General features: G+C 40.0%; 1 protein-coding gene across 4 annotated transcripts in view; it reads right to left on the bottom strand.

Annotated features, from left to right (window-relative positions):
- Positions 1 to 270: 270 nt before the first annotated feature.
- The window catches only part of GPR63 (G protein-coupled receptor 63), a 61,259-nt gene continuing 34,743 nt past the window's right edge, over positions 271 to 26,786 (bottom strand). For all 4 annotated transcript variants that reach the window (XM_008263290.5, XM_017345290.4, XM_051855448.3 and 1 more), the window contains one exon: positions 271 to 5,257. In XM_008263290.5, the coding sequence (XP_008261512.2) occupies positions 3,851 to 5,110 (1,260 nt within the window). In that variant the 5' untranslated portion in view covers positions 5,111 to 5,257 and the 3' untranslated portion in view covers positions 271 to 3,850. The remainder of the gene's footprint in view (positions 5,258 to 26,786) is intronic.

The following is a 26,786-nucleotide window of genomic DNA, read 5'->3' as shown; positions in this document are numbered from 1 at the left end:
CATGACAAGCTTTTCTATTTTTAAAACTCTATTTTAGAAATGTGACTCACTAAATTTTTTTATTGGGCGCTCTTTCTTAGTTGTAATAACAATGTGCAAAGATAAGCATACTTTTGATATTTAAATATAATAACCCCAAATTCAAGGTGGATTTTTGTCTCTGTATACAGATCAGGTACTATTGTCAAATAAATTAATTTTAGCTACAAAGGACTAATTCCAATAAATATCTTTAAGAAATTTATTACCATTCACCTGCAATAACAAACATGTGCTTTGATATTTTTATTTATTATAAAAACTGAGTTTTCAATGAAGGCAGTTTAGCAGGACTATGGTTGTGAAAATGAACTTGAACTTAGCAATTTTTAAACTAAAATCATGGAAGAATAAAATATCAAGCAAGTGAAAATTCTTCTGTGATACAAATAATTTAATGTAAACAAGAAAAAATTAAATATATTTATCAGCAACAGAAATACATAGAGCAAAAAGGTTATTTTATTTTACTTCATGCTTCCATTGAACACAACTGGCATAAACAGAGCAATAGGAGTTAAATGCATCTTTACATTTCCCTCAGACTCTTCAGAAAAATTACAAACAATAAAGAAGGTTCCTAGAAAGAGGTCTCTAAGAGAAAAAAAAAATCGTAGAGTGATTAGACTCTCAGAAGTCATGACTTTCAATTATGAAGACACCTTTTTTGCTCCACTGTGAAACTGTATAGTTCATCAGAATTTTGCCAGCTGAAAGAAAGTAAAGCTAACACTGGCAAGACCCAGCACTCATATGTGGCAGCCAAAAGGCACAAATATATGTGGATGTTCCTTTCAACATGGATTACTCATGCACTACGAGATAATGGCTTTCTGACACAAAACAAATGTTGTGGGATAAAACAGACAATATTTAAATGTATATATTTTCTACAAGCATGTTTCTTGAAGTGTGCTCAAGGGAATACCTGAATCAGAATCAGGTGGAGCGCCCCAAATGCTGACCATCTGAGGGACCAGGGATGTGTACTGTTAACAAACTCCCCTGGAGACACTTAAATACATTAAAGTTTAAGTACCTCTATTCCAGACTGTTTGGAACTTCTCTAGCCTTTTTTTTAAACCACAAATATATGTCTCTATCATGCTTCTTACTTATTATCCAGAAGGAAAAGCAAAAAACAACAGCAAATTCCTGATTATCACTCAGCAGTGATAATTAGTGGTATTTATTTTCCATCAAGAAAATATGGAGAAATAGGCAACAAGCAATTTTGCACCTAAATTTCTTGAAGGTGCACTGTAGTGCTTTGTTTTAAAAGTTTTCAAAGTGTATACATAATAAAAACGTCCAAAATGATTTGTAAACTGTCACCAAGATCATCCAGTGTATAGTGTTGTTGCTGAATCCTCACAAAAGCCCTTGCTAGTCTTCTTTCACAAGCACTGAGAATTCAGCAAGCACTTGGGAGTTCTCACCAAGTGAGGCACTGCCTACTCAGCAGCAGCAAAGTAGTAGCATCCAGCAAACAAGAGGAATCAAAACTCAGTTTCAAATCCAAGCACAAAAGAAGTCAAGACCTACCAAAGGGTAAGATGAATTACAGATCATGCTGACTCTCTTCAGAGAAAGTCTAATCTCAAATATCCTTATTACTATCTGCTTGAAATCCAGTTTATATTGACAATGGAAAGCAAAACACACCATAACATGCCACTAGTATCTACGATAGTGTTTATTCCTATAAGATCCCTATGTACAAAAGCAATTTTACCTGTGAATAATATAAATTGGAAATTAAAGAGGTAGGTGACAATCAACAGCAAGTTGAGCAGTATGCTGGAGTTCCAACATAATTGCAATTGCCTTGAGAGCAGTTTCCTAGGCCTTTCACGTATCACCAAACTTTCTTGATACTTGCCATGAACTTTCCACTCTTCAGATATTCATTAAAAAAAAAAAACCTAATGAACTAAAATGTAAAGAAGTAATACTGGAGACCAAAGAGTGATGCTGACAGCTGAGCGCTTTAAAAATCTGAACTCTCATATGGAGGAAAGCACATTAGAGTTGGCCAGGACCTTGGAGATCCGTCTAATCCAACTCTCTGGTTTTACAACAGAAGAAGCAAATGCTTGTTATTTTTTTCTTCCATTGGCTACAAAGCATTAAAATCATCAATAGATGTTATTAATCCATGATTTCACTTGCCTATTTGGCCCATGCTGTAGCCAAGAGATAATACTCTCTGGCCATCTGGCCTACGTCTGCAGTCCCATCCCTATGCCAGTAGTGACAGAGAAAAGCTGACTAAACACCATGGATATACCTGAGGTGCAGATAGTCAGCAGAGAAAAGTAGTTTGAAGTCCTAGACCTGCCCTATATTAAAACCTGCTGTGGGCTGAAACCAGGGTTTATCTTCCCTTCCTGTAAGAGACACTTCTTGAGCACATTCACAAACTCCAGCTCTGTTAGAGCAGGCACTGAGGGCAGCAATGCTGTTCTGCCCAGAACATTTAGAACCTACACAGCTGGACAGCTGGAGACCTCCAAATCCATGAGGGCAAGATCTGCGGACAATTATAGTTAAGTTCTCGGTAACTGTCAGACACTTGTTTTGCAAATTAAAAAAAAATAATAAACCTGATTACCTTTATAGTCTTATTTATCTAAGATTTTAAAGTTCCACTTTACATGATATTTATTAGTGATTTTTCTTTTCTATTTTCCAGACTTTGAGATGGTAAAAATATGATTTTAGTCTAAAGAAATTAAAGGATACACAGCTAAACTGAATGAGTGTCTAGTGACACAGTGCAACAGTACAGTCTCAGAATTACAAGAGAGTTTCAGCTCCACTGTTAATCTTGGGCAAGATTTTAGTCCCTCTGAGATTTACTTTCTTCATCTGTAAAAAGAAAAAATAATTCCTACCTCACAGGATGCCATGAGGACAATATAACATACAGTGCCTGGCACATGGTAGGTGTCCACCAGTGGTAGCAGTGTCTCCTTCTCTCTACTACTCTTGGCAAAAAAAATCCTTAAGAAAGAGGAATCACCGTGGCCTGATCACCCTGTGGCTGCGTTCGCCTTTTAAATTTTCAAGGCTTCCCTGTCTCCTCAGTTTTGACTTGTTGCTCTGAAAAGTCACTATTGTGCTCAGAAAATTTTCTATATGTTTATGTTCTCGCCTTTAAAACTATACACATAGATGAAATGTTTTTAAAAACTATCTTCCTAGAAATGCTAATTCACATGTTTCCTGAAGCACAGTATGTCATGTATAAAAACAATTCTGAAAAATGACTGAATTTATACATCATTTCTTAAAGTGCACCAAAGTAAATAGTAATGACCTTTAAAATGTCACTAACCTCCTTGGGTTACCTTGTAAAATGAAACTATTTATCAACTGAGACAGATGAAGGGTTTGGCTCCAATGTGATGGCAAAAAGCAGCAATGTCTTCCAGAAAAGAATTGATAATTCAACTAAGCATAATTTTAGCAGCATACAAAACACCTACAAGTCAATGTAACTGCAGGCTCAATAAAGCACAATCCTGATTCTTACTACAAAACCAAAATCAATCAAATAACAAAAACCCATCTCCCCAATCTAAAGCAAGGATTTCTCTTGAATCTTGGAGGTATCATTTGTGATCACTTTCTTATTGTGTATTGTTAACAGAATTGTAACTAATCACCATTTTTTACACTGCCCATGCACACACACACACATACACACACCAACTCTATTAGAAACAATATAAGTGGAGAGCCATGTGGAACAAAACTAAGTCAATTAAAAACAACCATCACCCCAAATGTCAATTAGTTCCAATATTCACACCACCGTCCGATGTTCCCCACACACGTAGACAGCACTAGGGCGTATTCTTCTCTTTGTGTGACCAGGGAGCCGCGGCAAAAACTTGAAGGACTTGGGCATCATATCCAGGCAGGCGTCATGGAATTTCTTTATCCTCCAGTAGTAGATCAATGGGTTCAATGCCGATTTGAGGTAGCAGAGCCAAAGCAGCCAAGTGCTAATCTCAAAAAAGTTGTGTTTATGGTAAAAGTGCTCACTGAACGTTGCCACAAGGCTGTAAGTGGTGAACGGGGCCCAGCAGACAATGAAGACAGCAAAGAGAATTAAAATGGTGGTGAAGGCACGCGTCTTAAAGCCCATGTCAATGCTCATCTGGAAGGGTCTCTGTAGACTCATGAGACCCAGTTTGCTGGCTTGGCTGAGGCATATCCCTTCAGGGTAGCTGTGGATCCTCAAGGCATTGTGCCGAAGGGTGTTGAGTATGCCCATAAACGAATACAGTATAACCAAGAAAGGTATAAAGAAAGAAATGAGAGAAATCAAAATCACATAAGCCTGGTAACCTGCATCGGTTGTGTACCCAAACACACACTGGGGGGCTCGGGAAGGTATCTGCAGATCAGGATTTCCTACAGCCAAAGGAAAAGCTACACAAAAGGAAGTTGCCCAAGAAACTGCGATCAGAACCTTAGCCCTATACGGATTTAGCTTATCCTGCCTCTGGACTATAATAAGAAATCTATCGATGCTAATGATGAGCAGGATGGCTACTCCCTCTATCACAAACAACCAGAAAAACATAGCAGACACCCTACAGAAGAACTTCCCAAAAATCCATCTGGTAGTAAGAATAGTTATCAGGGCAAAGGGCATGTTTAGCACTGCAAGCAACATGTCTGCAAAAGCCAGGCTGGCAAGGAGGATATTAATTGCAGATCGCATAGCAGCTTTTTGGTAAACCATAAGGCAAACAACCAAGTTCCCAAGAAAAGACACAAAGAGAATAAATATCATTATAGCAGAAAGGATGATCTGGAGAGGCAAGCTGAGGCTCTTAAAAGCTGCTGGTGTTGGGGGCACAGCCGTGCTATTCACTGTCAAGGAGCTCAAACCAGTGGGAGCCATGGTTTCAAAACTGTATCTAAACAGTGGACTGATGCTGGGGTGCTGAAACGGCGGAGGGATTGTGATATTCATGTAGGTGTTCTCATAGACTACAAACGTCGTGTTCGATGTCCCAGTGTGGGATGCGGTCAACACTGCCGAGAAGACCATGGCTTCAGGATGGAAGGTACACGCAGAGATGTGGGGGTTCTTCAAGCATTTCAAAACAGAATGGCAGTGTCAGGTTCCATTGACAGGCTTCGAAACACATTCTGGAAAATGGACAAGGAGTTCCATCTTCCACAGGAGTCCTTTTGCCTGAAAACAAGCCCAAAACATGAAAAGTAAATGAGAATGAGCTTTGTAAATACTTTACTTCTTTTCTTTCAACTTGAAGGATCAGTTTATTCTTCTTAACTCTTTAAAGTATTGAAATCTATAGCTTAGTCAGCACCAAAATATCGGCGTGTTGTTTTACTTCTAGTTGACCATGATGGAAATTTCATGACATTTATATATAAAGCAAAAAGAATCTCAAATTTTATTATTTCCCTGAAGACAAAAGTCATAATTGGTTAGCATTTTATTTAAAATTTCCAGCAGCATCATGGTCTTGCCACAGTCACTATTAATACAGATTTTACTATCTGTGGCTCTTTGGTACACATTCTTATTCTATTTTTTACATCAACACAAAACTGGATAGTAAAGAATTCGAAAGTCAATTTCCTATGTAATGTAATAGTTATACACTTTAGGTTTAACATTCTTATAGGTGGACACTAGGTCATTTTCAATGAAGGTCTAAAACATTTTCTGGTTTTTTTAAAAAGTATTTCTTCCCAGAAATCCACCACCAATCATACTGAAGAAATCACTCAAGAGAAGAAAAATTGCAACTAAAAACTCCTGGTCCTATTACCAAAACTTTTCTTTTTTAAAAAAACATTTAATAAAATAATAAAATAATTTATAAATAAATAAATTTTTAAAAAAGATTTCACAGCAAGAGAGGGAGAGACAGAAAGAAAGACAGGGATCTTCCACCCACTGGTTCACTCCCCAGTTGGCTGCAATGACCAGGGCTGGGCCAGACAGAGCCAAGAGCTTCATCCAGGTCTCCCACATGGGTGCAAGGTCCCAAACACTTGGACCACCTTCCACTGCTTTCCCAGGCACATTGGCAGGGAGCTGGATCTGAAGTGAAGCAGCCAGGACTCGAACCGGTATCCATATGGGATGCCAGTGCTGCAGACAGAGGCTTAACCTGCTGCACCACAGCATCAATCCCAAACCTTTTCTTTTTCTAAGTCTCTCTTTGCTTCTCGTATTTTGTCTCCTCACAAAGCCTGCCCAGTTTCATCCTTTCTTATAGAGCTATGAGGGTACTTCAAAAAGTTTATGTAACATAGAATTAAAAGATAAAATTATAAATTATTTTGGTGGAAAAATTCTGAAATCCATGCATCCAAGTGGGCTTCAAAACAGTCTATGGAAAATGTGTCTTATGAAAAAAACCATGCAAGTTTTCACATTTTTTGCACCAAAATAAACTTTGCATATTTATTTGAGAGGCAAACATACAAAGAGAGAGAGAGAGAGAGAGAGAGAGAGAGAGATCAATTAACAGAGAGTGCTCCCATCTACTGGTTCACTGCTCGTATGCCAACAACTTCAGGCCTCAGTGAAAGAGAAGCCAGCCAGGAACTCAGTTCAGGTCTCCTATATAAGTGGCAGAGACCCAACTACTTAAGCCATTACCTGCTTCTTCTCAAGATCTACAGTGGAAAGAGGCTGAAACTGGGTGCTGGAAGCAGGAATTAAACCCAAGCTCCCAGCTATGGGATATGAGCATCTTAAACACCGGTGTCTTAACCACTAGTTTAAAGCCTTGCCCCAATTTATCTTTTAATTCCTTTTTTTCACAAGCTTTTAAAAGTACCCTCATACTTCTATCTTCTCTGTTTCTCCTCTCCAAAACTGATCTTACCTTGTGTTAGCAACTGATAGGAGATGGTAACCAAATAAAGATGGGGATGTTAAAAGAAATGTCTAGGAAAATATTCCAGGATAAAAAATCTTTTCCAGAAAATGTCCAAAGAAATTTAGTTTTCTTCCTCTAAAAAGTTTCTTATTATCTTTCTCCTACCCTTGTCCCAACTTCTTAACAACTTCTGCAACTGCAGAGCTTTCTGTAGGGGCTTTCTCATCCTGCTATGTTATTGTTTTGTGATATCGGTTCTTCCTTCTGTAGTTCTTTACTGGAGGGGAAGCATCTTTAGTTAGAAAGATCTCTCTCAACTTTACAATTTACTGTCACATTTATAGCTTAATTTGGTTCCTACTAGATTTTAATTATCTTCACACATTTGCTGTGAAATGTAAAACATAGCTGGATAAAATACCACACTAAACCAATAGTTTTCAAATTATATTAACCACAAAGAAACCAACAGGGAGGCAGAGTCAGAATGCTTTACACCATCATCACCTCTTTAGGACTACTGTAAGTATATACTAAGAATGAAGACAGTGCTTGCTACAACAATCATCCTCAATACAAAAATTATAAAGATTCAAATGTGTATCTTAAGCCTAATATAATAGCTAAAATTATGTTTGAAAAATTAAATAAACATATCATCCTGCAATAGTACACATTTCAAAATACTGAGTTTCGTTGAACACGGATGAGTCTGGAAACAGGAAAAATGACTACAAAAATAAGAGGCACCAGAACCTCACTCCACACCCAGGTCTTCTCTCCTCTGAGCAATCAAATGAAAGCACACACCTCCAATCCAGTCTCCCGAGTCTGTGGCACAGTGAAATCTGACAAGAATAAAATCAAAAAATACCAGTGCAGGGTTGAAAACAGGTCTCACTACATGTCTGAACACTCAAAGTAGGAACCAAGTTCCTCTCTCCTCCAAGTTCCCAGAGTGCCAGCAGCCAGGTATATGCTGCCTACACAGAAGTCTGAGAGCTCATCTCTTCAAGTAACTGAATAGGCTTGGGGGAAAATTCATAAATAATATATTAAGGATATCCCAAGAAAAATTCAGGCTTGGTACCCATCACCTTATGTACTGAAGACCACCTGCTGTCAAACCCAGCTCACAAACATGCCTTTCAGCTTTTCAATGCTGAAATGGATTTATGATTGTTTCTCTTAGAAAGCATTTACAGAAACAACATGGGGTGGTGGGTACTAGGTCAGTGTCAAACAATATGTTCTATATTTGGAATATAGCAAAGTGTCACTGCTTCTAGCGCTTTCCCTTAGTCTTTTCTGCTACTATAGGGTTTGAGATAATTGCTTTATTCTCAGAAAAGATCATATTCTCCTTGAAGGCAGAGACTGACTTTTATTAATCTCACTGTCCCTTATGATTAATATGCTTTGCAAAAAGCCCAACAAATATTTGGAAAATTAAGATCATTTGTACTGCTTTGTGAGATCAGGAAGTATTTTTTGCTCATTTTAATCTTTTTGAGATATGCACATTATAAAACTAATCAAATGAGGTTTTCCCATTTTATTTGAAAAGCACAGAACAAAGAAGAGATCTTCTACATGCTAATTTTCTTCCCAAATGCCTACAAGAGCCAGGGGTGGGCCAGGCAGAAGCCAAGAACCTGGAACCTAATTCTGTGGGTGGCTGTACATCGACAACTGAATTCCTAGCCCTACAGCCTCTTCTCTGTTAGTTGAGGCACTGATCAGGATGGAATAGGATCTTGAAAACTGAAAAGGAGATATATGGCGGTTCTGAGGGTCTTATTCTGCAGAATTTCCTTTGCCAATGGAAACCCTTCCCTGTCTAATAAAGTTATATTCACTGCTAAAAGAAACATTAAGAGCCTCAGCTTCTCCTAAGAACCTTGCCATACCCTGCTTCTAAATCTATAAAAGCAGTCTTAAGTCCCAATAGAAACTAAAGGGTATAATACATTTACATAGCATTATATAAATACCATTTACATGAAAATTGCAAAATTTTCTGAATTTATGCATAGAATCCCATATAAATATATATGTGTGTATACAAGTACATATACATATATATATCTAAAGCTGTTGGATCAGAGTGGTAGAAAACATTATGCTGAGTGAAATAAGCCAATCCCAAAGGGACAAATACCACTTGTTCTCCCTGATAGGTGACAACTGAGCACCAAAAAGGAAACCTGTTAAAGTGAAATGAACACTATGAGAAACGATGACTTGATCAGCCCTCACCCTGTTGATAAGCAACTTAATATGTTATCCCTCTTAGTATTTTTTGTTTGTTTGTTCTACTTAATACTTTTGGTTGAATACTGTAATCAATACACAATTCTTCTTAAGTGCTGAAACTTAACTGAAAAGTGATCGCTGTTAAATATAAGAGTGGGAATAAGAGAGGGAAGAGATGTGCAATTTGGGACATGCTTAAGCTGACTTGCCCCAAATGGTAGAGTTAGAAACATACCAGGGGATTCCAATTCAATCCCATCAAGGTAGCATGTACCAATGCCATCTCACTAGTCCCACTGATCAATTTCTGTTCACAATTGATCATAATGATAGGACTAAGAACCAAAGGGATCACAGAAACAAGAATAGTGTCTGCAAATACTAGCTGATAGAATCAAAAAGGGAGAGAATGATCCAACATGGGAAGTGAGATACACAGCAGACCCATAGAATGGCAGATGTCCTAAACAGCACTCTGGCCTCAGAATCAGCCCTTAAGGTATGCGGATCCGGCTGAAAAGCCCATGAGAGTATTTCAGGCATGGAAAGCCAAGACACTCTGGGGGGAAAAAAAAAAAAAAAAAAACTAAATGAAAGATCTCCGCAAGTGAGATCCCAGTGGAAAGAACAGGTCATCAAAGAAGGAGGTACCTTTCTCTGAAGGGAGGAGAGAACTTCCACTTTGACCATGGCCTTGTCTAAATATGATCAGAGTCGGTGAACTCAGGGGGCTTCCATAGCCTTGGCAGCTCATGACAAGAGCCTAGGGTGATTACTGATGCCATAAACAAGAGTGTCAATTGGTTAAGTCAACAACAGGAGTCACTGTGCACTTACTCCTCATGTAGGATCTCTATCCTTAGTGTGCTGTACATTGAGATTTAATGCTATAACTAGTACTCAAACAGTATTTTTCACTTTATGTTTCTGTGTGGGAAAAACTGTTGAAATCTTTACTTAATGTATGCTAAACTGATCTTCTGTATATAATCAAAAATGAATCTTGATGTGAGTGGAAGGGGAGAGGGAGTGGGAAAGGGGAGGGTTGCGGGTGGGAGGGATGTTATTGGGGGGAAGCCATTGTAATCCATAAGCTGTACTTTGGAAATTTATATTCATTAAATAAAAGTTAAAAAAAAGAAATGTTAGATCAAACTTATTTCTTATAGAAAACTTCCTTAATAAATTTTGAAAGTACAACTTCTGGATTATAGCAGTTCTTCCCCCATAACCACTCTCCCACCTGCAAACCATCCCATCTCCTACTCTCTCTCCCATCCCATCCTTAATTAAGATTAATTTTTAATTATCTTTATATACAGATCAACTCTATACTAAGTAAAGATTTCTACAATTTGCACCAACACATACACACAAAGTATAAAGCACTGTTTGAAGACTAGTTTTACCATTAATTCTCTTAGTACAACACATTAAAGACAGAGGTCCTACATGGGGAGCAAGTGCACAGTGACTCATGTTGTTGATTAACAAATTGACACTCTTATTTATAACATCAGTAATCACCCGAGGCTCTTGTCATGAGTTGCCAAGCTGTGGAAGCCTCTTGAGTTCATAAACTCCGACCTTATTTAGACAAGGCCATAGTCAAAGTGGAGGTTCTCTCCTCCCTTCAGAGAAAGTACCTCCTTCTTTGATGGTGCATTCTTTCTGCTGGGATCTCACTCACAGAGATCTTTCCTTCAGATTTTTTTTTTTTTTTTTTTTTTTTTGGCACAATGTCTTGGCTTTCCATGCTTGAAATACTCTCATGGGCTTTTTAGCCAGATTGAATCCCTTAAGGGCTGATTCTGAGACCACAGTGCTGTTTAGGGCATTTGTGAGTCTATGAGTCTGCTGTGTATCCCCCTTCCCATGTTAAATCGTTCTCTCCTTTTAACTCTATCAATTATTATTAGCAGACACAGACACTGATCAGCCCTTGTTCTGTCAAGGAACAGCTTACTATTTTATTCTTTTTAGTATTTTCTTTTTCTACTTAATACCATTGGTTAAACTTGTTAATTAACACAGAATTATTCTTTTGTGCTTAAATCCAACTGAAAATTGATTCCTACTAAAAATAAGAGTGGGAATAAGAAAGGGAGGAGATATACAATTTGGCACACGCTCCCTCGGACTTACCCTTAGAGGTAAAGCTAAAAACTTGCCAAAGGACTCTAAATCCCATTAAGTTGGCAGGTACCGATGCCATCTCACTAGTTAAAGTGATCAGTTTAAGTTCATAACTGATCATAAAGATAGGATTAAGTATCAAAAGGATCACACAAATAAGATCAAATTTATTGATATGGGTACATTACATAAATACTCTGGATTCCATGTGTTAGGTTCATTTTTTGAAAATGTCTCTAACAGCTGATTTTATTAGCTGAATGAAGTCTGTTTCCAAAGGCAGCTCACACTATGTGCAATTGAGATGCTGTACTTTTCTTTGTATAAAGGAAGCTATCCAAAGATTTAGACCAACTGACTGTTGGACCAGATTTATAACACCTATTCATTCACTTTCATCACCTGGGAGGATACAGAGAGCACAGGCTCTGAGAAATATGAGTCACAAAGTTTATGAAAAAATGAAAGTTTTTATTGATCCAAAAAATAAAAAGGTGGAAGTCTCTGTATACAAGTAGTCATCAAAAAAATCATGTAAATGTAAATGAAAAAAACCCATGCATGGACTTCAAAATAAACACTGAACTTTCTGAAGTGTGCTTGTACACTGGTTAACAAGATTGCTGGCATTCTTAAAGATCTCTGTAGTAGCTAATCTCTGCAAGCCAGAAGTGACAATGGGCAAAGCTGCCATCTTAGCAATGTGGTTCCTGAATTGAACAGGGATGACAGTATCCCAGGGTGTCAGGGGCTGAGTAATAGCATATAACCAGAAACCAGATGGACATGGTCACCATACCTTGATACCTAGTACTCAAAGAGGAAATACATACTCTTAAAGAGTGACTTCCTTTCTGCTGAGTTTCGTCAGGAAGCACAATGTCAAAAAACTCACTACAGCTCTTTCTTAAAGATTTATTTTATTTATTTGAAAGTCGGAGTTACTGGAGGGAGAGGGAGAGAGAGGAAGAGAGAGGGAGAGAGAGGGAGGGGGAGAGGGAAGGGGAGAGAGAGAGTGAAAGCAAGACAGAGGCATCTTCCATCCGCTAATTCACTCCTCAGATGGTTGCAGTGGCCAGGGCTGGGACAGGCCGAAGCCAGGAGCCAGGAGCTTCATCCAGTTCTCCCACATAGGCAGCAGGGACCCAAGCACCTGGCCACTTCTGGATGCTTTTTTCAGGCTATTAACAGGGAGCTGGATCAGAAGTGGAGCAGCCAGAATACAAACCACGGTCCATATGGATATTGGAGTCACAGTCAGTGGCTTTACCCACTACGCTACAACACTCTAGCCCCAAGTTCTTTAAATACATATTCATTTTTAAAAATTTCACAGCAATTTGATGAGATTATTAATATTAAAATTCACATTTTTTCATGAGAAGACTAACACTAACATACAGGAGGGTCAAAATTTTGCCTAAGGTCACACAACTAATAACCAGCATAGCTGGGATTTCAACCTAAGAAAATTGCTCTTATCTTCTATGCTATGCTGTAAAATTGAGAATATATAGAAATGTCACTGATGCAAGAAAAATATAACACCTAGTTTGTTTTCATTTACATATTACTTTTATGTTTTCAAAGACATACTACTGAATTTAAAAGGCAGTTATAATAAATTTAGAAATGATTGGGAAATGAATCAGGATTATGTCTATTTTTATGAAGATATCCATATAAATGCGGGGCTGTGTGCCTTGATTATGTAAGTCTAGATCTGCCAAGAAATGTATGACATATGGAATCCAAATATGCATAGGAAACTCAAATACTCTTTTTTTCCCCAAAATGAGATTCAATTAAAAAACAATCTTAACAGTGCTAAATTTGCTTAATGTTTCTCAGTGTAAATGGTCCTAATGTCTGATAAAAATACAGTAAAATTTCAAGTAATGAGATAAGTTTTCACATGCGGTCTTTAAAATCAGTAGCCACTTTTCAACTGCAATTACACATGAAACAATCTGAGAATGTGAATATTCTAAAATCCTAATAGAAGTTGAGTATTTAGTGAGTAAAAGGAAAGATTTCTTCACGCCAATTCTTTCAGTGCCCAAAAGGATTTCCTGAGGCTGAAGTAATATAAATGTTGGCTGTTTTTCAGAGAAGTGTTTCACAGCCTGAAATGCTGAAGGCTTCCATAAAACTCCGCCAGGCAGCTGTCATCAAAGTGGGACTGCAGAGAAAAGCAGCAAAAAGTAGGACATGTGTGCTGAACTCTACTCCAGTCAACTAAACAGGGCCTGCCTTTCTCTCTTCCTGCCATCTCCAACTATTCAAGATGGTTTTCTCTCTCTCTCTCTCTTTGCTGCAGGTTTTCTCTCTCTTTGCTGCAAGATCTTATTCTCTGCCTGTAAAACTTTCTAAATTAACCTCCATTTCCAGCAATTGACAAGAAACCACACGTGGATTTACATACATGTGGAGACTATGGCTTGGCCAACCCATTAGAATCACTGTCCCTCTTCTATGGCTTCCACCTCAGTCACCACTAGCAGAATCCTATTACTCTGTTTTTTTAAAAAAGATTTATTTATTTATTTATTTGGAAGAGTTACACACAGAGAGAAGGAGAGGCAGAGAGCGGGAGAGAGAGTGAGAGAGAGAAAGAAGAGGGAGAGGGGGAGGGGAGAGTGGGAGGGAGAGAGAGAAGGAGGAAAAGAGAAAAAAAGAGAAAAAGGTCTTCCATTCATTGGTTCACTCTCCAAATGGCCGCAACTGCCGAAGCTGCACCAATTCAAAGCCAGGAGCCAGGTGCTTCTTCCTGGTCTCCCACATGGGTGCAGGGGCCCAAGGATCTGGGCCATCTTCTTCTGCTTTCCCAGGCCACAGCAGAGAACTGGATTGGAAGAGGAGCAGCTGGGACTAGAACCGGCACCCATATGGGATGCCAGCACTAAGGCAGAGAATTAACCTACTGAGCCATAGCACCAGCCCCCATCCTATTACTCTTACCTCAATGATTTAGACCCCCTATTGGGGACCTCAACATTCTAAGCACTTGCTAAATGACATGTCTAAATCTATTATCTCTACCAGGGCTCAGGTTAAGATCAATAAATAAGTAAATAAACAAACAAACAACTTACAAAAGGGATAGGAACACTACTGTATAATCCTTAGAAGAAACTTACTTAAAATTCTGCCCTGATGTTAAAAATTCTAAGGGTTGTCAATTTGTACAAGAATATTTCAAAAAAGTTCACGGAGAATGGAAATAAAAAATAAGTTGATTTTTGATTTAAAAACTGTAATCACATTTGCAACAAAAACTATTCTGTGGCTCAATAAATCTGTTCATATGAAGTTTGATTTAAATGACTTTCTATATTTTTATCTTTCAGATCCATCATAACCCATTAATACACAAAGCCTATCAACTACCACAAAATGCTAAGAAAATATCATTTAAGCAAAGCCCACCTCAAGCCTTTCTTAACTTCATCTTATTATATGGATGTTGTTTACTTTGGAGAAAGCAATCAATTATCTTTGCCCTTCCACTTATTAATTGAGACATTCAGGAAGACAATGAATTTTTTTAACTCTCAAAGGTTCTCATCTTTTTTAAAAAAAGATTTATTTATTTACTTAAAAGTTACAGAGAGAGAGAGAGAGAAAGAGAGAGAGAGAGACCGATCCAAAGCCAGGAGCCAGGAGCTTCTTCCAAGTCTCCCACACAGGTGCAGGGGCCCAAGGACTTGGGCCATCTTCTAATGCTTTCCCAGGCCATAGCAGAGAGCTGGATCAGACTTGGAGCAGCCAGGACTTGAACCAGTGCCCATAGGGGATGCCAGCACTAAGGCAGCGGCTTTACCCACTATGCCACAGCGCAGGCCTCAAAGATTCTCATCTTAATGAAGAAATGAAACCACACCATACCATGCTTGTGAGAATTAAATAAAATAGGTGAAGGTGGATTACAAAGTGCTATCAAAATACAGCACGATGGGGCAGGCATCTGTTCTAGAGTTTAAGATATCTGTGTCCTATATCAGAGTATCAGGGCTTAATAACTGACTCCAGTTCTTGACTCCAGCCTCTGGCTAATGTAGACCCTTGAAGGTAATAGTGTGACTAAGTGAGTTCCTGTCATCCACATGGGAGACCTGGATTGAATTCCTGGCTCTTGGCTTTGGCCTCAGCTCAGGCTCAGCTATTGCAGGCATCTTAGGAGAGAATCAGTGATGGGAGCTCTTCTCTCTTTCTGCCTCTCAAACAAATAAATAATTTTTAATACAACATAATAACCACTATCTTCTTTTTTTTTAACACAGGGAGAGTGGACAGTGAGAGAGAGAGAGAGACAGAGAAAAAGGTCTTCCTTTACCGTTGGTTCACTCTCCAATCCAAAGCCAGGAGCCAGGTGCTTCTCCTGGTCTTCCATGCAGGTGCAGGGCCCAAGGACTTGGGCCATCCTCCATTGTCTTCCCAGGCCACAGCAGAGAGCTGGACTGGAAGAGGGGCAACCGGGACAGAATCTGGCGCCCCGACCGGGACTAGAACCCGGTGTGCTGGCGCCACAGGCGGAGGATTAGCCTACTGAGCCACGGCGCCGGCCCCACTATCTTCTATAACATTTCAACTTTGATGCAATTTATATCTTGATTATACAACAGTGATAGAAGTTTTAATATTTTCAATATTAAAAATAATTTAAAAATTATCAATAATTCTATATACAAACAGTGAGACAAACTTAAAAATGTTTATTGCAGCATAATTTCATAGTGAAAAACTTGAATCCCTCAACGAGATAACACTTAAATGAACTGTGGTACACATGTACAGGAATACCACACAAATACCTCAAACAGTAGATTATCTACAATAGAGACATTAGAAAACAGTCATCATACACTGAGTGAAAATATTAACTTGTAAACTAATATACAGAATGGTACCACTATTTGGATGCATACAGTTGTGTGCATACGAGTATGCATGCATGCATGTATATATAGACAGATAAAACACATCGAATAATTGGGATCTGTTAAAACTTCTTGGAAAATTCATATTATGAAAAAAATGCATGATTTCAAAAATTTTTACACCAAAATACACTTATCTTTTAATACCATTTTCCCAAAAATTATTTGGAAGTATTCTTGTAAACCAAATTGAAAAATACAAGTTTTCTCTTTTTTAAGATTTATTTTTTATTTATTTGAAAGAGAGTTACAGAAAGAGGTAGAGACTGAGGGAGAGAGAGGTAGAGATAGAGCGAGAGAGGGGTCTTCCATCTGCTGGTCACAATGGCCAGAGCTGAGCCGATCTGAGGCCAGGAGCTTCTTCTGGGTCTCCCACATGGGTGCAGAGGCCCGAGGACTTGGGCTGTTCTCTGCTGCTTTACCAGGCACATTAGCAGGGAGCTGGATTGGAAGTGAAGCAGTCGGGACTCAAACTGTTGCCCATATGGGATGCCAGTGCTGCAGGCCAGGGCTTTAACCCACTGCACCACAATGCCAACCCCAAGTTTTCTTTTTTAGTATGAAATTAATAGAGCAAAAGGCACTTTCCTCTTTACCTGGTTTTGTAAACATTTTTTTCATATTAAAGTAACACTGATCTTTATTGTTAGATTTTTCTTTTCCTCTTCCCTGTATAAAAGTCCTTGAGTAGCCGGCACCGCGGTAGCTCAATAGGCTAATCCTCTGCCTTGCGGTGCCGGCACAGGGGGTTCTAGTCCCGGTCAGGGCGCCGGATTCTGTCCCGGTTGCTCCTCTTCCAGGCCAGCTCTCTGCTGTGGCCCGGGAGTGCAGTGGAGGATGGCCCAAGTGCTTGGGCCCTGCACCCCATGGGAGACCAGGAGAAGCACCCGGCTTCGGATCAGCGCGGTGCGCCGGCCCCAGCAGCCATTGCGGGGTGAACCAAGGGAAAAAGGAAGACCTTTCTCTCTCTCTCTCTCACTGTCCACTCTGCCTGTCAAAAAATTAAAAAAAAAAAAAAGTCCTTGAGAATGCAGGCCACAAGTTATCTTATTTGTAACTTATCAGGCCTAACACAAAGCTATGCACTCTAGTGATGCTTTCACACTACCTTTCAATCATGGAGAAGAGGGTGAGAGACAATCAGTTTTTAGATCCTTCTACAACATAGCCCAGCAAAGAACTGAGGCCCAAGCCTCTCAGGGCTCCCAGCAGAGACCTTCCCCCTCCCAGTTCCAGAACACCCTCTAAAGCATCGTGCCCACTGGGGCTCACATTCAGCCTAGTGGTCAAGATGTTATACATCCCAAATCAGAGTGCCTGGGTTTGACTCCTCGCTCCAGCTCCTGATTCAGCTTCCTGCCGATGCAGACCCTGGGAGGCAGTGGTGATAGGTTCTTGCCACCACATGAGAGACCTGGATTAAGTTCCTGATTTGTGGCTTCAGTTCTGGCCTGGTCATGGCCATTGTAGGCATTTGGGGAATAACCTGGTCAATGGAATAGATCTCTCGCTCTCACTCTCACCTTCTCTCTCTCTCTCCTTCCCACTTAAATAAGTAATTTTTTAAAATAAGCAAAAACTAGCTTGATTCCACTGATTCCAGGTACTCAGAAGGATGGAGCAGCACTATTTTGAAACTGCTGCTCTAGAACTCTTCAGTCTCTTAACAAGCAAAGTACATGCATAATCACTGCTGATAAAGACAAAATGCGGACTCATGGAATAACCTCAAGTGTTCCAGTGAATTTCTTTTTTTAAAGATTTATTTTATTTATTTGAAAGAGTTATGTAGAGAAGTAAAGACAGAGGGAGAGAGAGAGGTCTTCCATCCTCTGGTTCACTCCCCAAATGGCTGCAACTGCCAGGGCTGTGCCAGGCTGATGCCAAGAGCCAGAAACTTCTTCTGGGTCTCCCACGTGGGTACAGGGGCCCAGGGACTTGGGCCATCTTCCGCTGCTTTCCCAGGTGCATTAGTAGGGAGCTGGATCAGAAGTGGAACAGCCGGGACTCAAAATGGTGCTGATATGGGATGCCAGCACTGCAGGCGGCGGCTTTAACCCACTGCACCACAGCACAGGCTCCCCAGAGAATTTCTTCTTGACATAGTAAAAGAAAACAGATAGGAATCCAAAATATGAGCCTTTATTCAGACTATCTGCTTTGTCTTTCTTTTTTTTAAGATTTATTTTATTTATTTGAAAGACAGAGTTACAGAGAGAGGTAGAGCCAGAGAGAGAGAGAGGTCTTCCATTCGCTGCAGCCAGGACTCAAACCGGAGCCCATTTGCAGTATGGGGCTTTAACCCACCCCTTTGCTTTGTCTTAAAGTGAAAGCCGAAGAGAAAGGGAGAGCTCCGGAACTGGTTTACTGAGCATCTCCCCTCTGTTCTGGGCCACAAGCAATGTTTGAAGAAAACAGGGATCACATCACTGTTCCCTGTTGTTCACAACAGAATTCACTCTGTCTCAAAGGCTTCCTCCCTCCGTCCCTATCTTTCCTCCCATTCAGGAAAGAAATAAAATCAAAAATTAGGAGAGGAAAGGGGAGGAGTATCCCACATAAAACCATATTCCCTGCCTGTATTAGGCTCTCACAACATGCCTAGATGTCCAAATCAGAAAAGGGGAGTGGCAGACAAAGGACACAGCAGGGTGTAAGCAACTATGCTGAGTACACTCTTGAGTGCTGTTATGACGAAGGAAGAACAGAAATAAAGAAATGCATTTCACCTCAGAAGCAATCCAAACTTCAACTTTGTTTGATTAAAAACAAAACAAGGGGCTGGCACTGTGGCATAGCAGGTAAAGCCACCGCCTTCAGTGCCGGCAACTCACGTCAGCACCAGTTCAAGTCCGGCTGCTCCACTTCCAATCCAGCTCTGTACTATGGCCTGGGAAATGACTCAAGTCCTTGGCCCTTTCACCTGCAAGGGAGACCTGGAAGAAGCTCCTGGCTCCTGACTGGACCAGCTCTGGCCTTTGCAGCCATTTGGGGAATGAACCAGCGCATGGAAGATGGAAGACCCCTCTCTCTCTCTCTCTCTCTCTCTGCCTCTGCCTCTCTTTAACTCTGCCTTTCCAATAAAATAAATAACAAAATAAAAAATCAATCGCTTTCACTAAGCAACCTGCTCTACAATTAAAAAGAATAGTCCACAAATAGGGGTGGGCATTTGGTATAGTGGTTAAGACACCACTTAGGATACCACACTGGAGTGCCTAGCAATGCCAGCTTCCTGTTCACGTGCTCCTGGGGAAACAGTAGGTGACGGTTCAAGTAGCTGGGTCCCTACCTCTCATGTGGGATGCTGAGACTGAGCTCCCAGCCCACACCTTTGACCTGGCCCAGCCCCAACTGTTGTGGTCATTTAGGGAGTGAACGAGTGGACAGCTCATCTCTGCCTGCCTACCTTTCAAATAAAAAAAAAAAGTAAAATTTTGATAAAGGAAGAGTCCATACAAATAAATTTATATTACTATATCAATGTCTACATATTTTTTTTTTTTTTTGACAGGCAGTGTGGACAGTGTGAGAGAGAGACAGAGAGAAAGGTCTTCCTTTTTGCCGTTGGTTCACCCTCCAATGGCCGCCGCTGCAGCCGGCGCACCGCGCTGATCCGATGGCAGGAGCCAGGATCCAGGTGCTTTTCCTGGTCTCCCATGGGGTGCAGGGCCCAAGCACCTGGGCCATCCTCCACTGCACTCCCTGGCCATAGCAGAGAGCTGGCCTGGAAGAGGGGCAACCGGGACAGAATCCGGCGCCCTGACCGGGACTAGAACCCAGTGTGCCGGCGCCGCAAGGCGGAGGATTAGCCTAGTGAGCCACGGCGCCAGCTCAATGTCTACATATTTTTTGGTTTATCTATAACTACAGTAAGAGAAAGCTTTCATCAAACTAATCAAAAAAGAGCATGCAATAATCAATTGAGTGGGATGGGGTAGGGGTGGTTTATTTAAAGCTATTTTTATAAACAGAAAATCATCATTGCATCAAGATTCCACTTATTTCTAAGGTGTTAAAACCTATACTCAATAAAGCTAAAGTAAAGGGGAAATGCTATGTGCATATTTTAAATATGAACCCTAAGCAATGTTCTATTTTTAACACTGTTCCATTCCTAATATATTTCTAATTCAAACCAGAATATCCACCACAAAAAAAGAAGAATCTTCTCACTAATGTTGAAAGGAACATTTAGTTCTTCCATGGACATTTTAAAAATTAGATTATTAAGCATGAGGATTTATTTACCTTCATGTTACTTTCCCCCATGAATACTAGGAAGAAATTAAAGGAAACGTCAGCAAGAACTCTGTTTCAGAGAAGATCCTAAGTGACTTCTGATGACAACTAAAACTGAAAGGTCAGCATTTAATAGAAGGGTTAAGGGGCAGGGGCTCTGGCACAGCAGGTTAAGCCACAGCCTGCAGTGCCGGCATCCCATACGGGTACCAGTTCAAGTCCTGGCTGCTCCACTTCTGATCCAGCTCCCTACTAATGTGCCTGGGAAAGCAGCGGAAGATGGCCCAAGTCCCTGGGCCCCTGTACCCACGTGCGTGAGAGACCCGGAAGACGTTTCTGGCTCCTGGCATCAGCCTGGCACAGCCCTGGCAGTTGCGGCCATTTGGGGAGTGGATCAGAAAATGGAAGATCTCTCTCTTTCATTGTCTCTCTCTGTAACTCTACCTTTCAAATAAATAAAACTTTTTTTTTTTTAAAAAGGAGTTAAATTAATTATAATTAAAAACTAGGAAAATGTATGTTCTCCCTGATCGGTGACAACTAATTGAGCACCTAAAAGAAAACCTGTTGAAGTGAAATGGACACTATGAGAAGCAATGTCTTGATCAGCCCATGTCCTGACTGTTGAGGAACAACTTACTATTTTATTCCTTTTAGTATTGTTTTTGTTCTACTTAATACCATTGGTTGAACTCTTTAATTGACACACAATTATTCTTAGTCTTTTAAATTTAACTGAAAAGTGATCCCTGTTAAATGTAAGAGTGGGACTAAGAGAGGGAGGAGATGTACAGTTCGGGACATGCTAAATCAGATTTACCCCTAATGACAGAGCTAGAAACATGCCAGGGGATTCCAATTCAATCCCATCAAGTTGGCATGTACCAACGACGTCTTATTTGTTAAAGTGATCAGTCTAAGTTCATAACTGATCAAAAAGATAGGATTGAGTGTCAAAGGAATTACATAAATAAGACCAGTGTCTTCAAATAATAACTGATAGAATTAAAAAGAAGAGAAAGATCCTACATGGGAAGTGGGATACACAGCAGACTCATAGAATGGCAAATGCCCTAAACAACACTCTGGCCTCAGAATCAGCCCTTAAGGCATTCAGATCTGGCTAAAAAGCCCATGAGAGTTATGAGAGTTTTGCAGGCATGGAAAGCCAAGAGGCCAAGAGACTGTGGCAAAAAAAAAAAAAAAAGGAAAAAGAAAAAAGAAAAAAATGACCTAAATGAAAGATCTCTGTGAGTGACATCCCAGCAGAAAGAATGGGCCATCAAAGAAGGAGGTACTTTCTCTGAAGGGAGGAGCAAACTTCCACTTTGAATATGGCCTTGTCTAAATAAGATCAGAGTTGGTGAACTCGAGGCTTCCATAGCCTTAGCAGTTCATGACAAGAGCCTTAGGTGATTACTGACATCATAAATAAGAATGTCAATTGTTAAATCAACAATGGGAGTCACTGTGCACCTGCTTCCCATGTAGGATCTCTATCCTTAATGTGTTGTACTATGCAAATTAGCGGTAAAACTACTACTCAAACAGTACTCTATACTTTGTATGACTGTGTGGGTGCAGTCTGTTGAAATCTTTACTTAGTATATACTAAGTTGATCTTCTGTATATAAAATTAGTTGAAAACGAATCTTGATGAAGAATGGGATGGGAGAGGGAGTGGGAGATGGGATGGTTGCGGGTGGGAGGGAGGTTATGGGGGGAAAGCCACTATAATCCAAAAGTTGTACTTTGGAAATTTATATTTATTAAATAAAAGTTGAAAAAAAAGAAAAGAAAAAAATATGTCTATGTAGGATGAACATTACTAAACATTGCATTAAAGTGAATCTTACAAAATTTAAAATAATATTAATAATAACTAAAAAAATAAAAGTGATTAATAGAAGACTAACCTTCTGGAAACTTTATAGAATAGAAACAAAGCATGAGCCCTGTGATAGGTTTTGTTTATGTCCCTTTGTCTCCTATTTCTATTTCTCACTCTTAGGCTCACATTCAGTAGGTTGATATTCTACTGAGACTCTTTACTGACTTGAAACTTTTATTGGGGAAAATGCAAGCCAATTTCCTCAGCCATTCTTAATGGTTCACAGAAACATTACTTACCCACAATTGACATTTCTCATAATGGTATTTGTAAATTCAACATTTGGTGGGAAATCACAGGTCTTACTGAATAATGTATCCAAAATCTTACAACAAATCATAGGCTGCCTAGATCTATAACTGCTGTAATTACTTGAGTGTCTCATTTCATTGCCTATAAACTACCTGCATAGACCAAGGGTATAAAGTTTTGTTTTTACACCTAGAGTACATATGGACATTCACACTAAAATCCACATGCTAATTAAAAGTGATACAAACTCAGGCTGATTTTAAGAAATACACCTAAGGGGAAAAAACAGTTCAAAAGCTTAGTTCTCACGGGCCAATGTTGTGGTTAGCAGGTAAAGCCATTGCCTGTGATATAGGCATCCCATATGGGTAACAGTTCATGTCCCAGCTTCTCCACTTTAATTTAGCTCCCTGCTAATGACCTGGGAAAATCAGCGGAAGATGGCCCCAGTATTTGGGCCCCAGCTACTCACATGGGAGACCTGGATGAAGCTCCAGGTTTTTGGCTTCAGCCTGGCCCAGCCCTGGCTGTTACAGCCATTTACGGAGTGAACCAGTGGGAAGAAGATCTGTCTCTGTAAGTCTTCCTTTCAAATAAATTAATTATTTAAAAAAACTTAGCTCTTTTCTTCTTATGCTTTTGATTAACACCTATATGCAGATACTTCGCAAATGTGTTTCACTAGTCCAAACCTAACTTCTGAGTTCTAGTTTCCTATACCCAATTCTTATTAAACATCTCCACTTAGCTATCTTACAGCACTTCAAATTCTACAAAAGGAAGAGGGAGGGGATGTCCCACTCTACTCCAAGCTGTCTGTGATGGTTAATTTTAGGCGTTAATTTGACTGGACTAAGGAACTCCAGATAACTGATATAGCAATATTTCTGGGTATGCCTGTGAAAGTTTTTTTCCAGAAAAAAATGGAATTCGAATCAGTGAATTGAGTAAGAAAGATCCACCCTCACACAAGTAGACACTAATCTTCCAAGAGCCCAAGAAGAACAAGACAGAGGAAAGTCTGTTTTACTCTCTCTTCTGATACTGAGATATCCATTGTCTTCTTCCTTTGAACATTGGAACTCCAGGTTTTCAGACAGTTAGACTTCAGGACTTATACCAACAGCCCCCTCTCAGGCCTTCCACTTCGGACTGAGAGCTACACCACTGACTTCCTGGCCATCCAACTTGTAGACAGTGTATCATGAGACTTATTGGTCTCTGTTACTGTATGAGCCAATTCTCATAATAAATCCCCGCTTCTATTACCTAAATCTGAATGTATATCTATACTATATCTATATGTATACTAACAGAGAGATATAGCCTATTGGCTGTTTCTCCATAGAACCTTATTCATTACCCCTCCTCCAGTGTTCCTACCTTCAGTAACTGTGTTGCTATCCATCAGGCTATACAAATTATAAACCAGAGTGACCTTCACATACTCTTCTCAACTACAATTCATCCTATTCTCCAAAAACTGCTCATTTTAACTCCTGAATTCTGCTCAGGCTACTTTTTGCCAATTTCTCTGTCATCACACTGGTCCAAACTACCAACAATGGTCATGAGGTACAGTTATACCTGCCCCCACAGAGTTTATATTTAATAAATATTTGTCATGAATAAATATCCACCTTTACCCATCACTCCTTTAACTCTTGAATTCTTATTCTTCCATTACTATAGGAATTCTCCCTGTGCCATGACTAAGTCAACTTTATCTCAACCCCCAATCTACTGTATCAATTCAACATGTACTTCTCCATAAAACTTCGTCAGTACTTATTTTAAAGGTATGCATGTCATTTTCCGATTAATGCTCATGCCCATGTGCATGCCTGCTTACCGTCACTGGAGATTACACTCCAGGAAAGAAGAATCTCACACTTTTGCCTGCACCGTATCCTTAAACTCAGTTGAGAATTCAGCATATAGTATACACTCAACCAAAGGCCACTGAGAAATTAACTAAAAATTTTCTGTCATCATATTCATAATCCAATCTCTCCTTCTTTTGTTTCCTATTAGAAATCCTTAAAAGAACAGTTTTTTACACAGCATTGCTTTTAGAAATGCTACTTTTCTGACTCACTGTTGAGTTTTCAATAGTTCTATATTAAAACATTTGCTATAGCTCATCCAATTGGAAAGTAAGCTGGAGAGATAAGCACAGTAATAATACTTAGGGAATAGATTAAATCAAATGGCTCATGGGACCTCCCTGTCAGGGCAGTTTTCTGTCCTCCAAGTAATGAGGCAGAAAGTAAACAGAGGAATACAATTCTATTAAACCCACAGTCTAGAAATTATGTAAATGAAGATATCAGGATCATAGAAACTAGAGGGATACGGATCTAAAATGAAAACCTGACATAACAAAATAAAACAGTATAATAAAAATCAGAATATTTGAAAGATATTGCAGATGAGAAACTAAGGAAAGAGAACAGTGTTGACAGAAATTGAGCACCTACTTTTGGCTGTTTACATGCTCAGCCCCACCTGCCACCTGGGACTCCATAAACATCATGGACCTCAGCTCCTTGCCCAAATCTGATCCTACAGAACCCACAAAAGTGTTAGTTCCTCCAACCACTTCTCAACTCATATTGCTCACCACATTGTAGGGTAGAGGATTTGTTTTCCACTGCCTGCCCAGACTGGCTCCTTAACCCGGAGGAGTGAAGGTTAAACAACACACCATGGAGAGAATTTTGACATCTAGACATAACAATCAGAAAGAATGTCTCTCCTTTCTGCCCAATAACTGCCTACCAGGCCCATGGAGAGCTCTGTCTGGAAAACAACTCACTTGAAGCTGCCACCAGATCAGTAACACATCACTTTGCATTTATTTTTCCTTCTTCTCTGCCTCACTTCCCTTTTCACCCTTATTCTTGCTGTCCCTGGACTGAAACTCCTGATACAGCCTTCTACTATATAAGCATTGCCTCAGGCTACGGTTTCTAGGAAACCCCAGCTAAGAAACATAAAACCAATGGAAAAGAGATGCTTTTTTATTTAAATTTTTTATTTATATAAATGGAACAAATTTCATGTATCTCATACATACAGTTTTAAGAACATAATGACACTTCTTGCCCCATCTTCCCTCTCTCACTCCCACCCTCCCTCCTATTTCCTTTCTTATTTTTCTTTTCTTTTTTTTTTTTTTTATTTGACAGATAGAGTTAGACAGTGAGGGAGAGAGACAGAAAGGTCTTCCTTCCATTGGTTCACCCCACAAATGGCCACTATAGCCGGAGCTACACTGATCTGGAGCCAGGAGCCAGGTACTTCTTCCTGGTCTCCCACACGGGTGCAGGCACCCAAGCATTTGGGCCATCCTCCACTGCTTTCCCAGGCCACAGCAGAGAGCTGGACTGGAAGAGGAACAACCAGGACAGAATCCAGCGCCCCGACCGAGACTAGAACCCGGTGTGCCGGCGGAGGATTAGCCTATTGAGCCACAGTGCCGGCCTAGTTTCTCTTTTTAGCCTCAACAAACCTGAGGGTTTCAACATGCTCCTAATTGGTAAGAATTCAGGGGCTGAGTTTGGGATGGACGCATATATATCTGGGAAAAGCTGTTCCCCACTCTTGTCTCTCAGATTATAATTTGCCTACCTATTTTGTATTGTGGATAGAGTCCACTGGCCATGGCAATAGTCATGTTGATGGGGGCAGGTAGGTAGCTAGTGAAAGAAACTGAGAACTGCCAGCAGCACCTGTGCACATATGCGATCTAAATCCTACTTGCTTCCATTAACACTGGCTAGAAGTATCCAACATGGGACTGCAGGCTCAGCACACCCACTCCCCATCATGCACGGGACCCTCACCATTATGCAACAGATACCCTGACACTTCCTAAATTTCAACACATGCACCACAGCCCCCATCCAAACACCACCCTCTCTGAATATTCCATTAAGATACTCCTATCCTACAAAAGGACAATCCCAACTTTGGTGGGGAGATCAGCCCTTCCTTCCTCATGAATAAAGATTGCTAGTACTCACACCTGTGTGTATATTATTCCTTTCAATAAATCTTCCTTTCCAGCACACTTTCATGTCTCCTCACCAGATTCTTTTCTCATAAGAACTTGGAACAAACCTAGCTAGGAGTCAACTCCTT

Source organism: Oryctolagus cuniculus, chromosome 5 (assembly GCF_051225735.1).
Source record: "Oryctolagus cuniculus isolate XC-2025 breed Fujian yellow rabbit chromosome 5, ASM5122573v1, whole genome shotgun sequence".
NCBI lineage: Eukaryota > Metazoa > Chordata > Mammalia > Lagomorpha > Leporidae > Oryctolagus > Oryctolagus cuniculus.
Note: the sequence above shows the minus strand (reverse complement) of the source record. Positions and strands in the feature narration are given on the sequence as shown.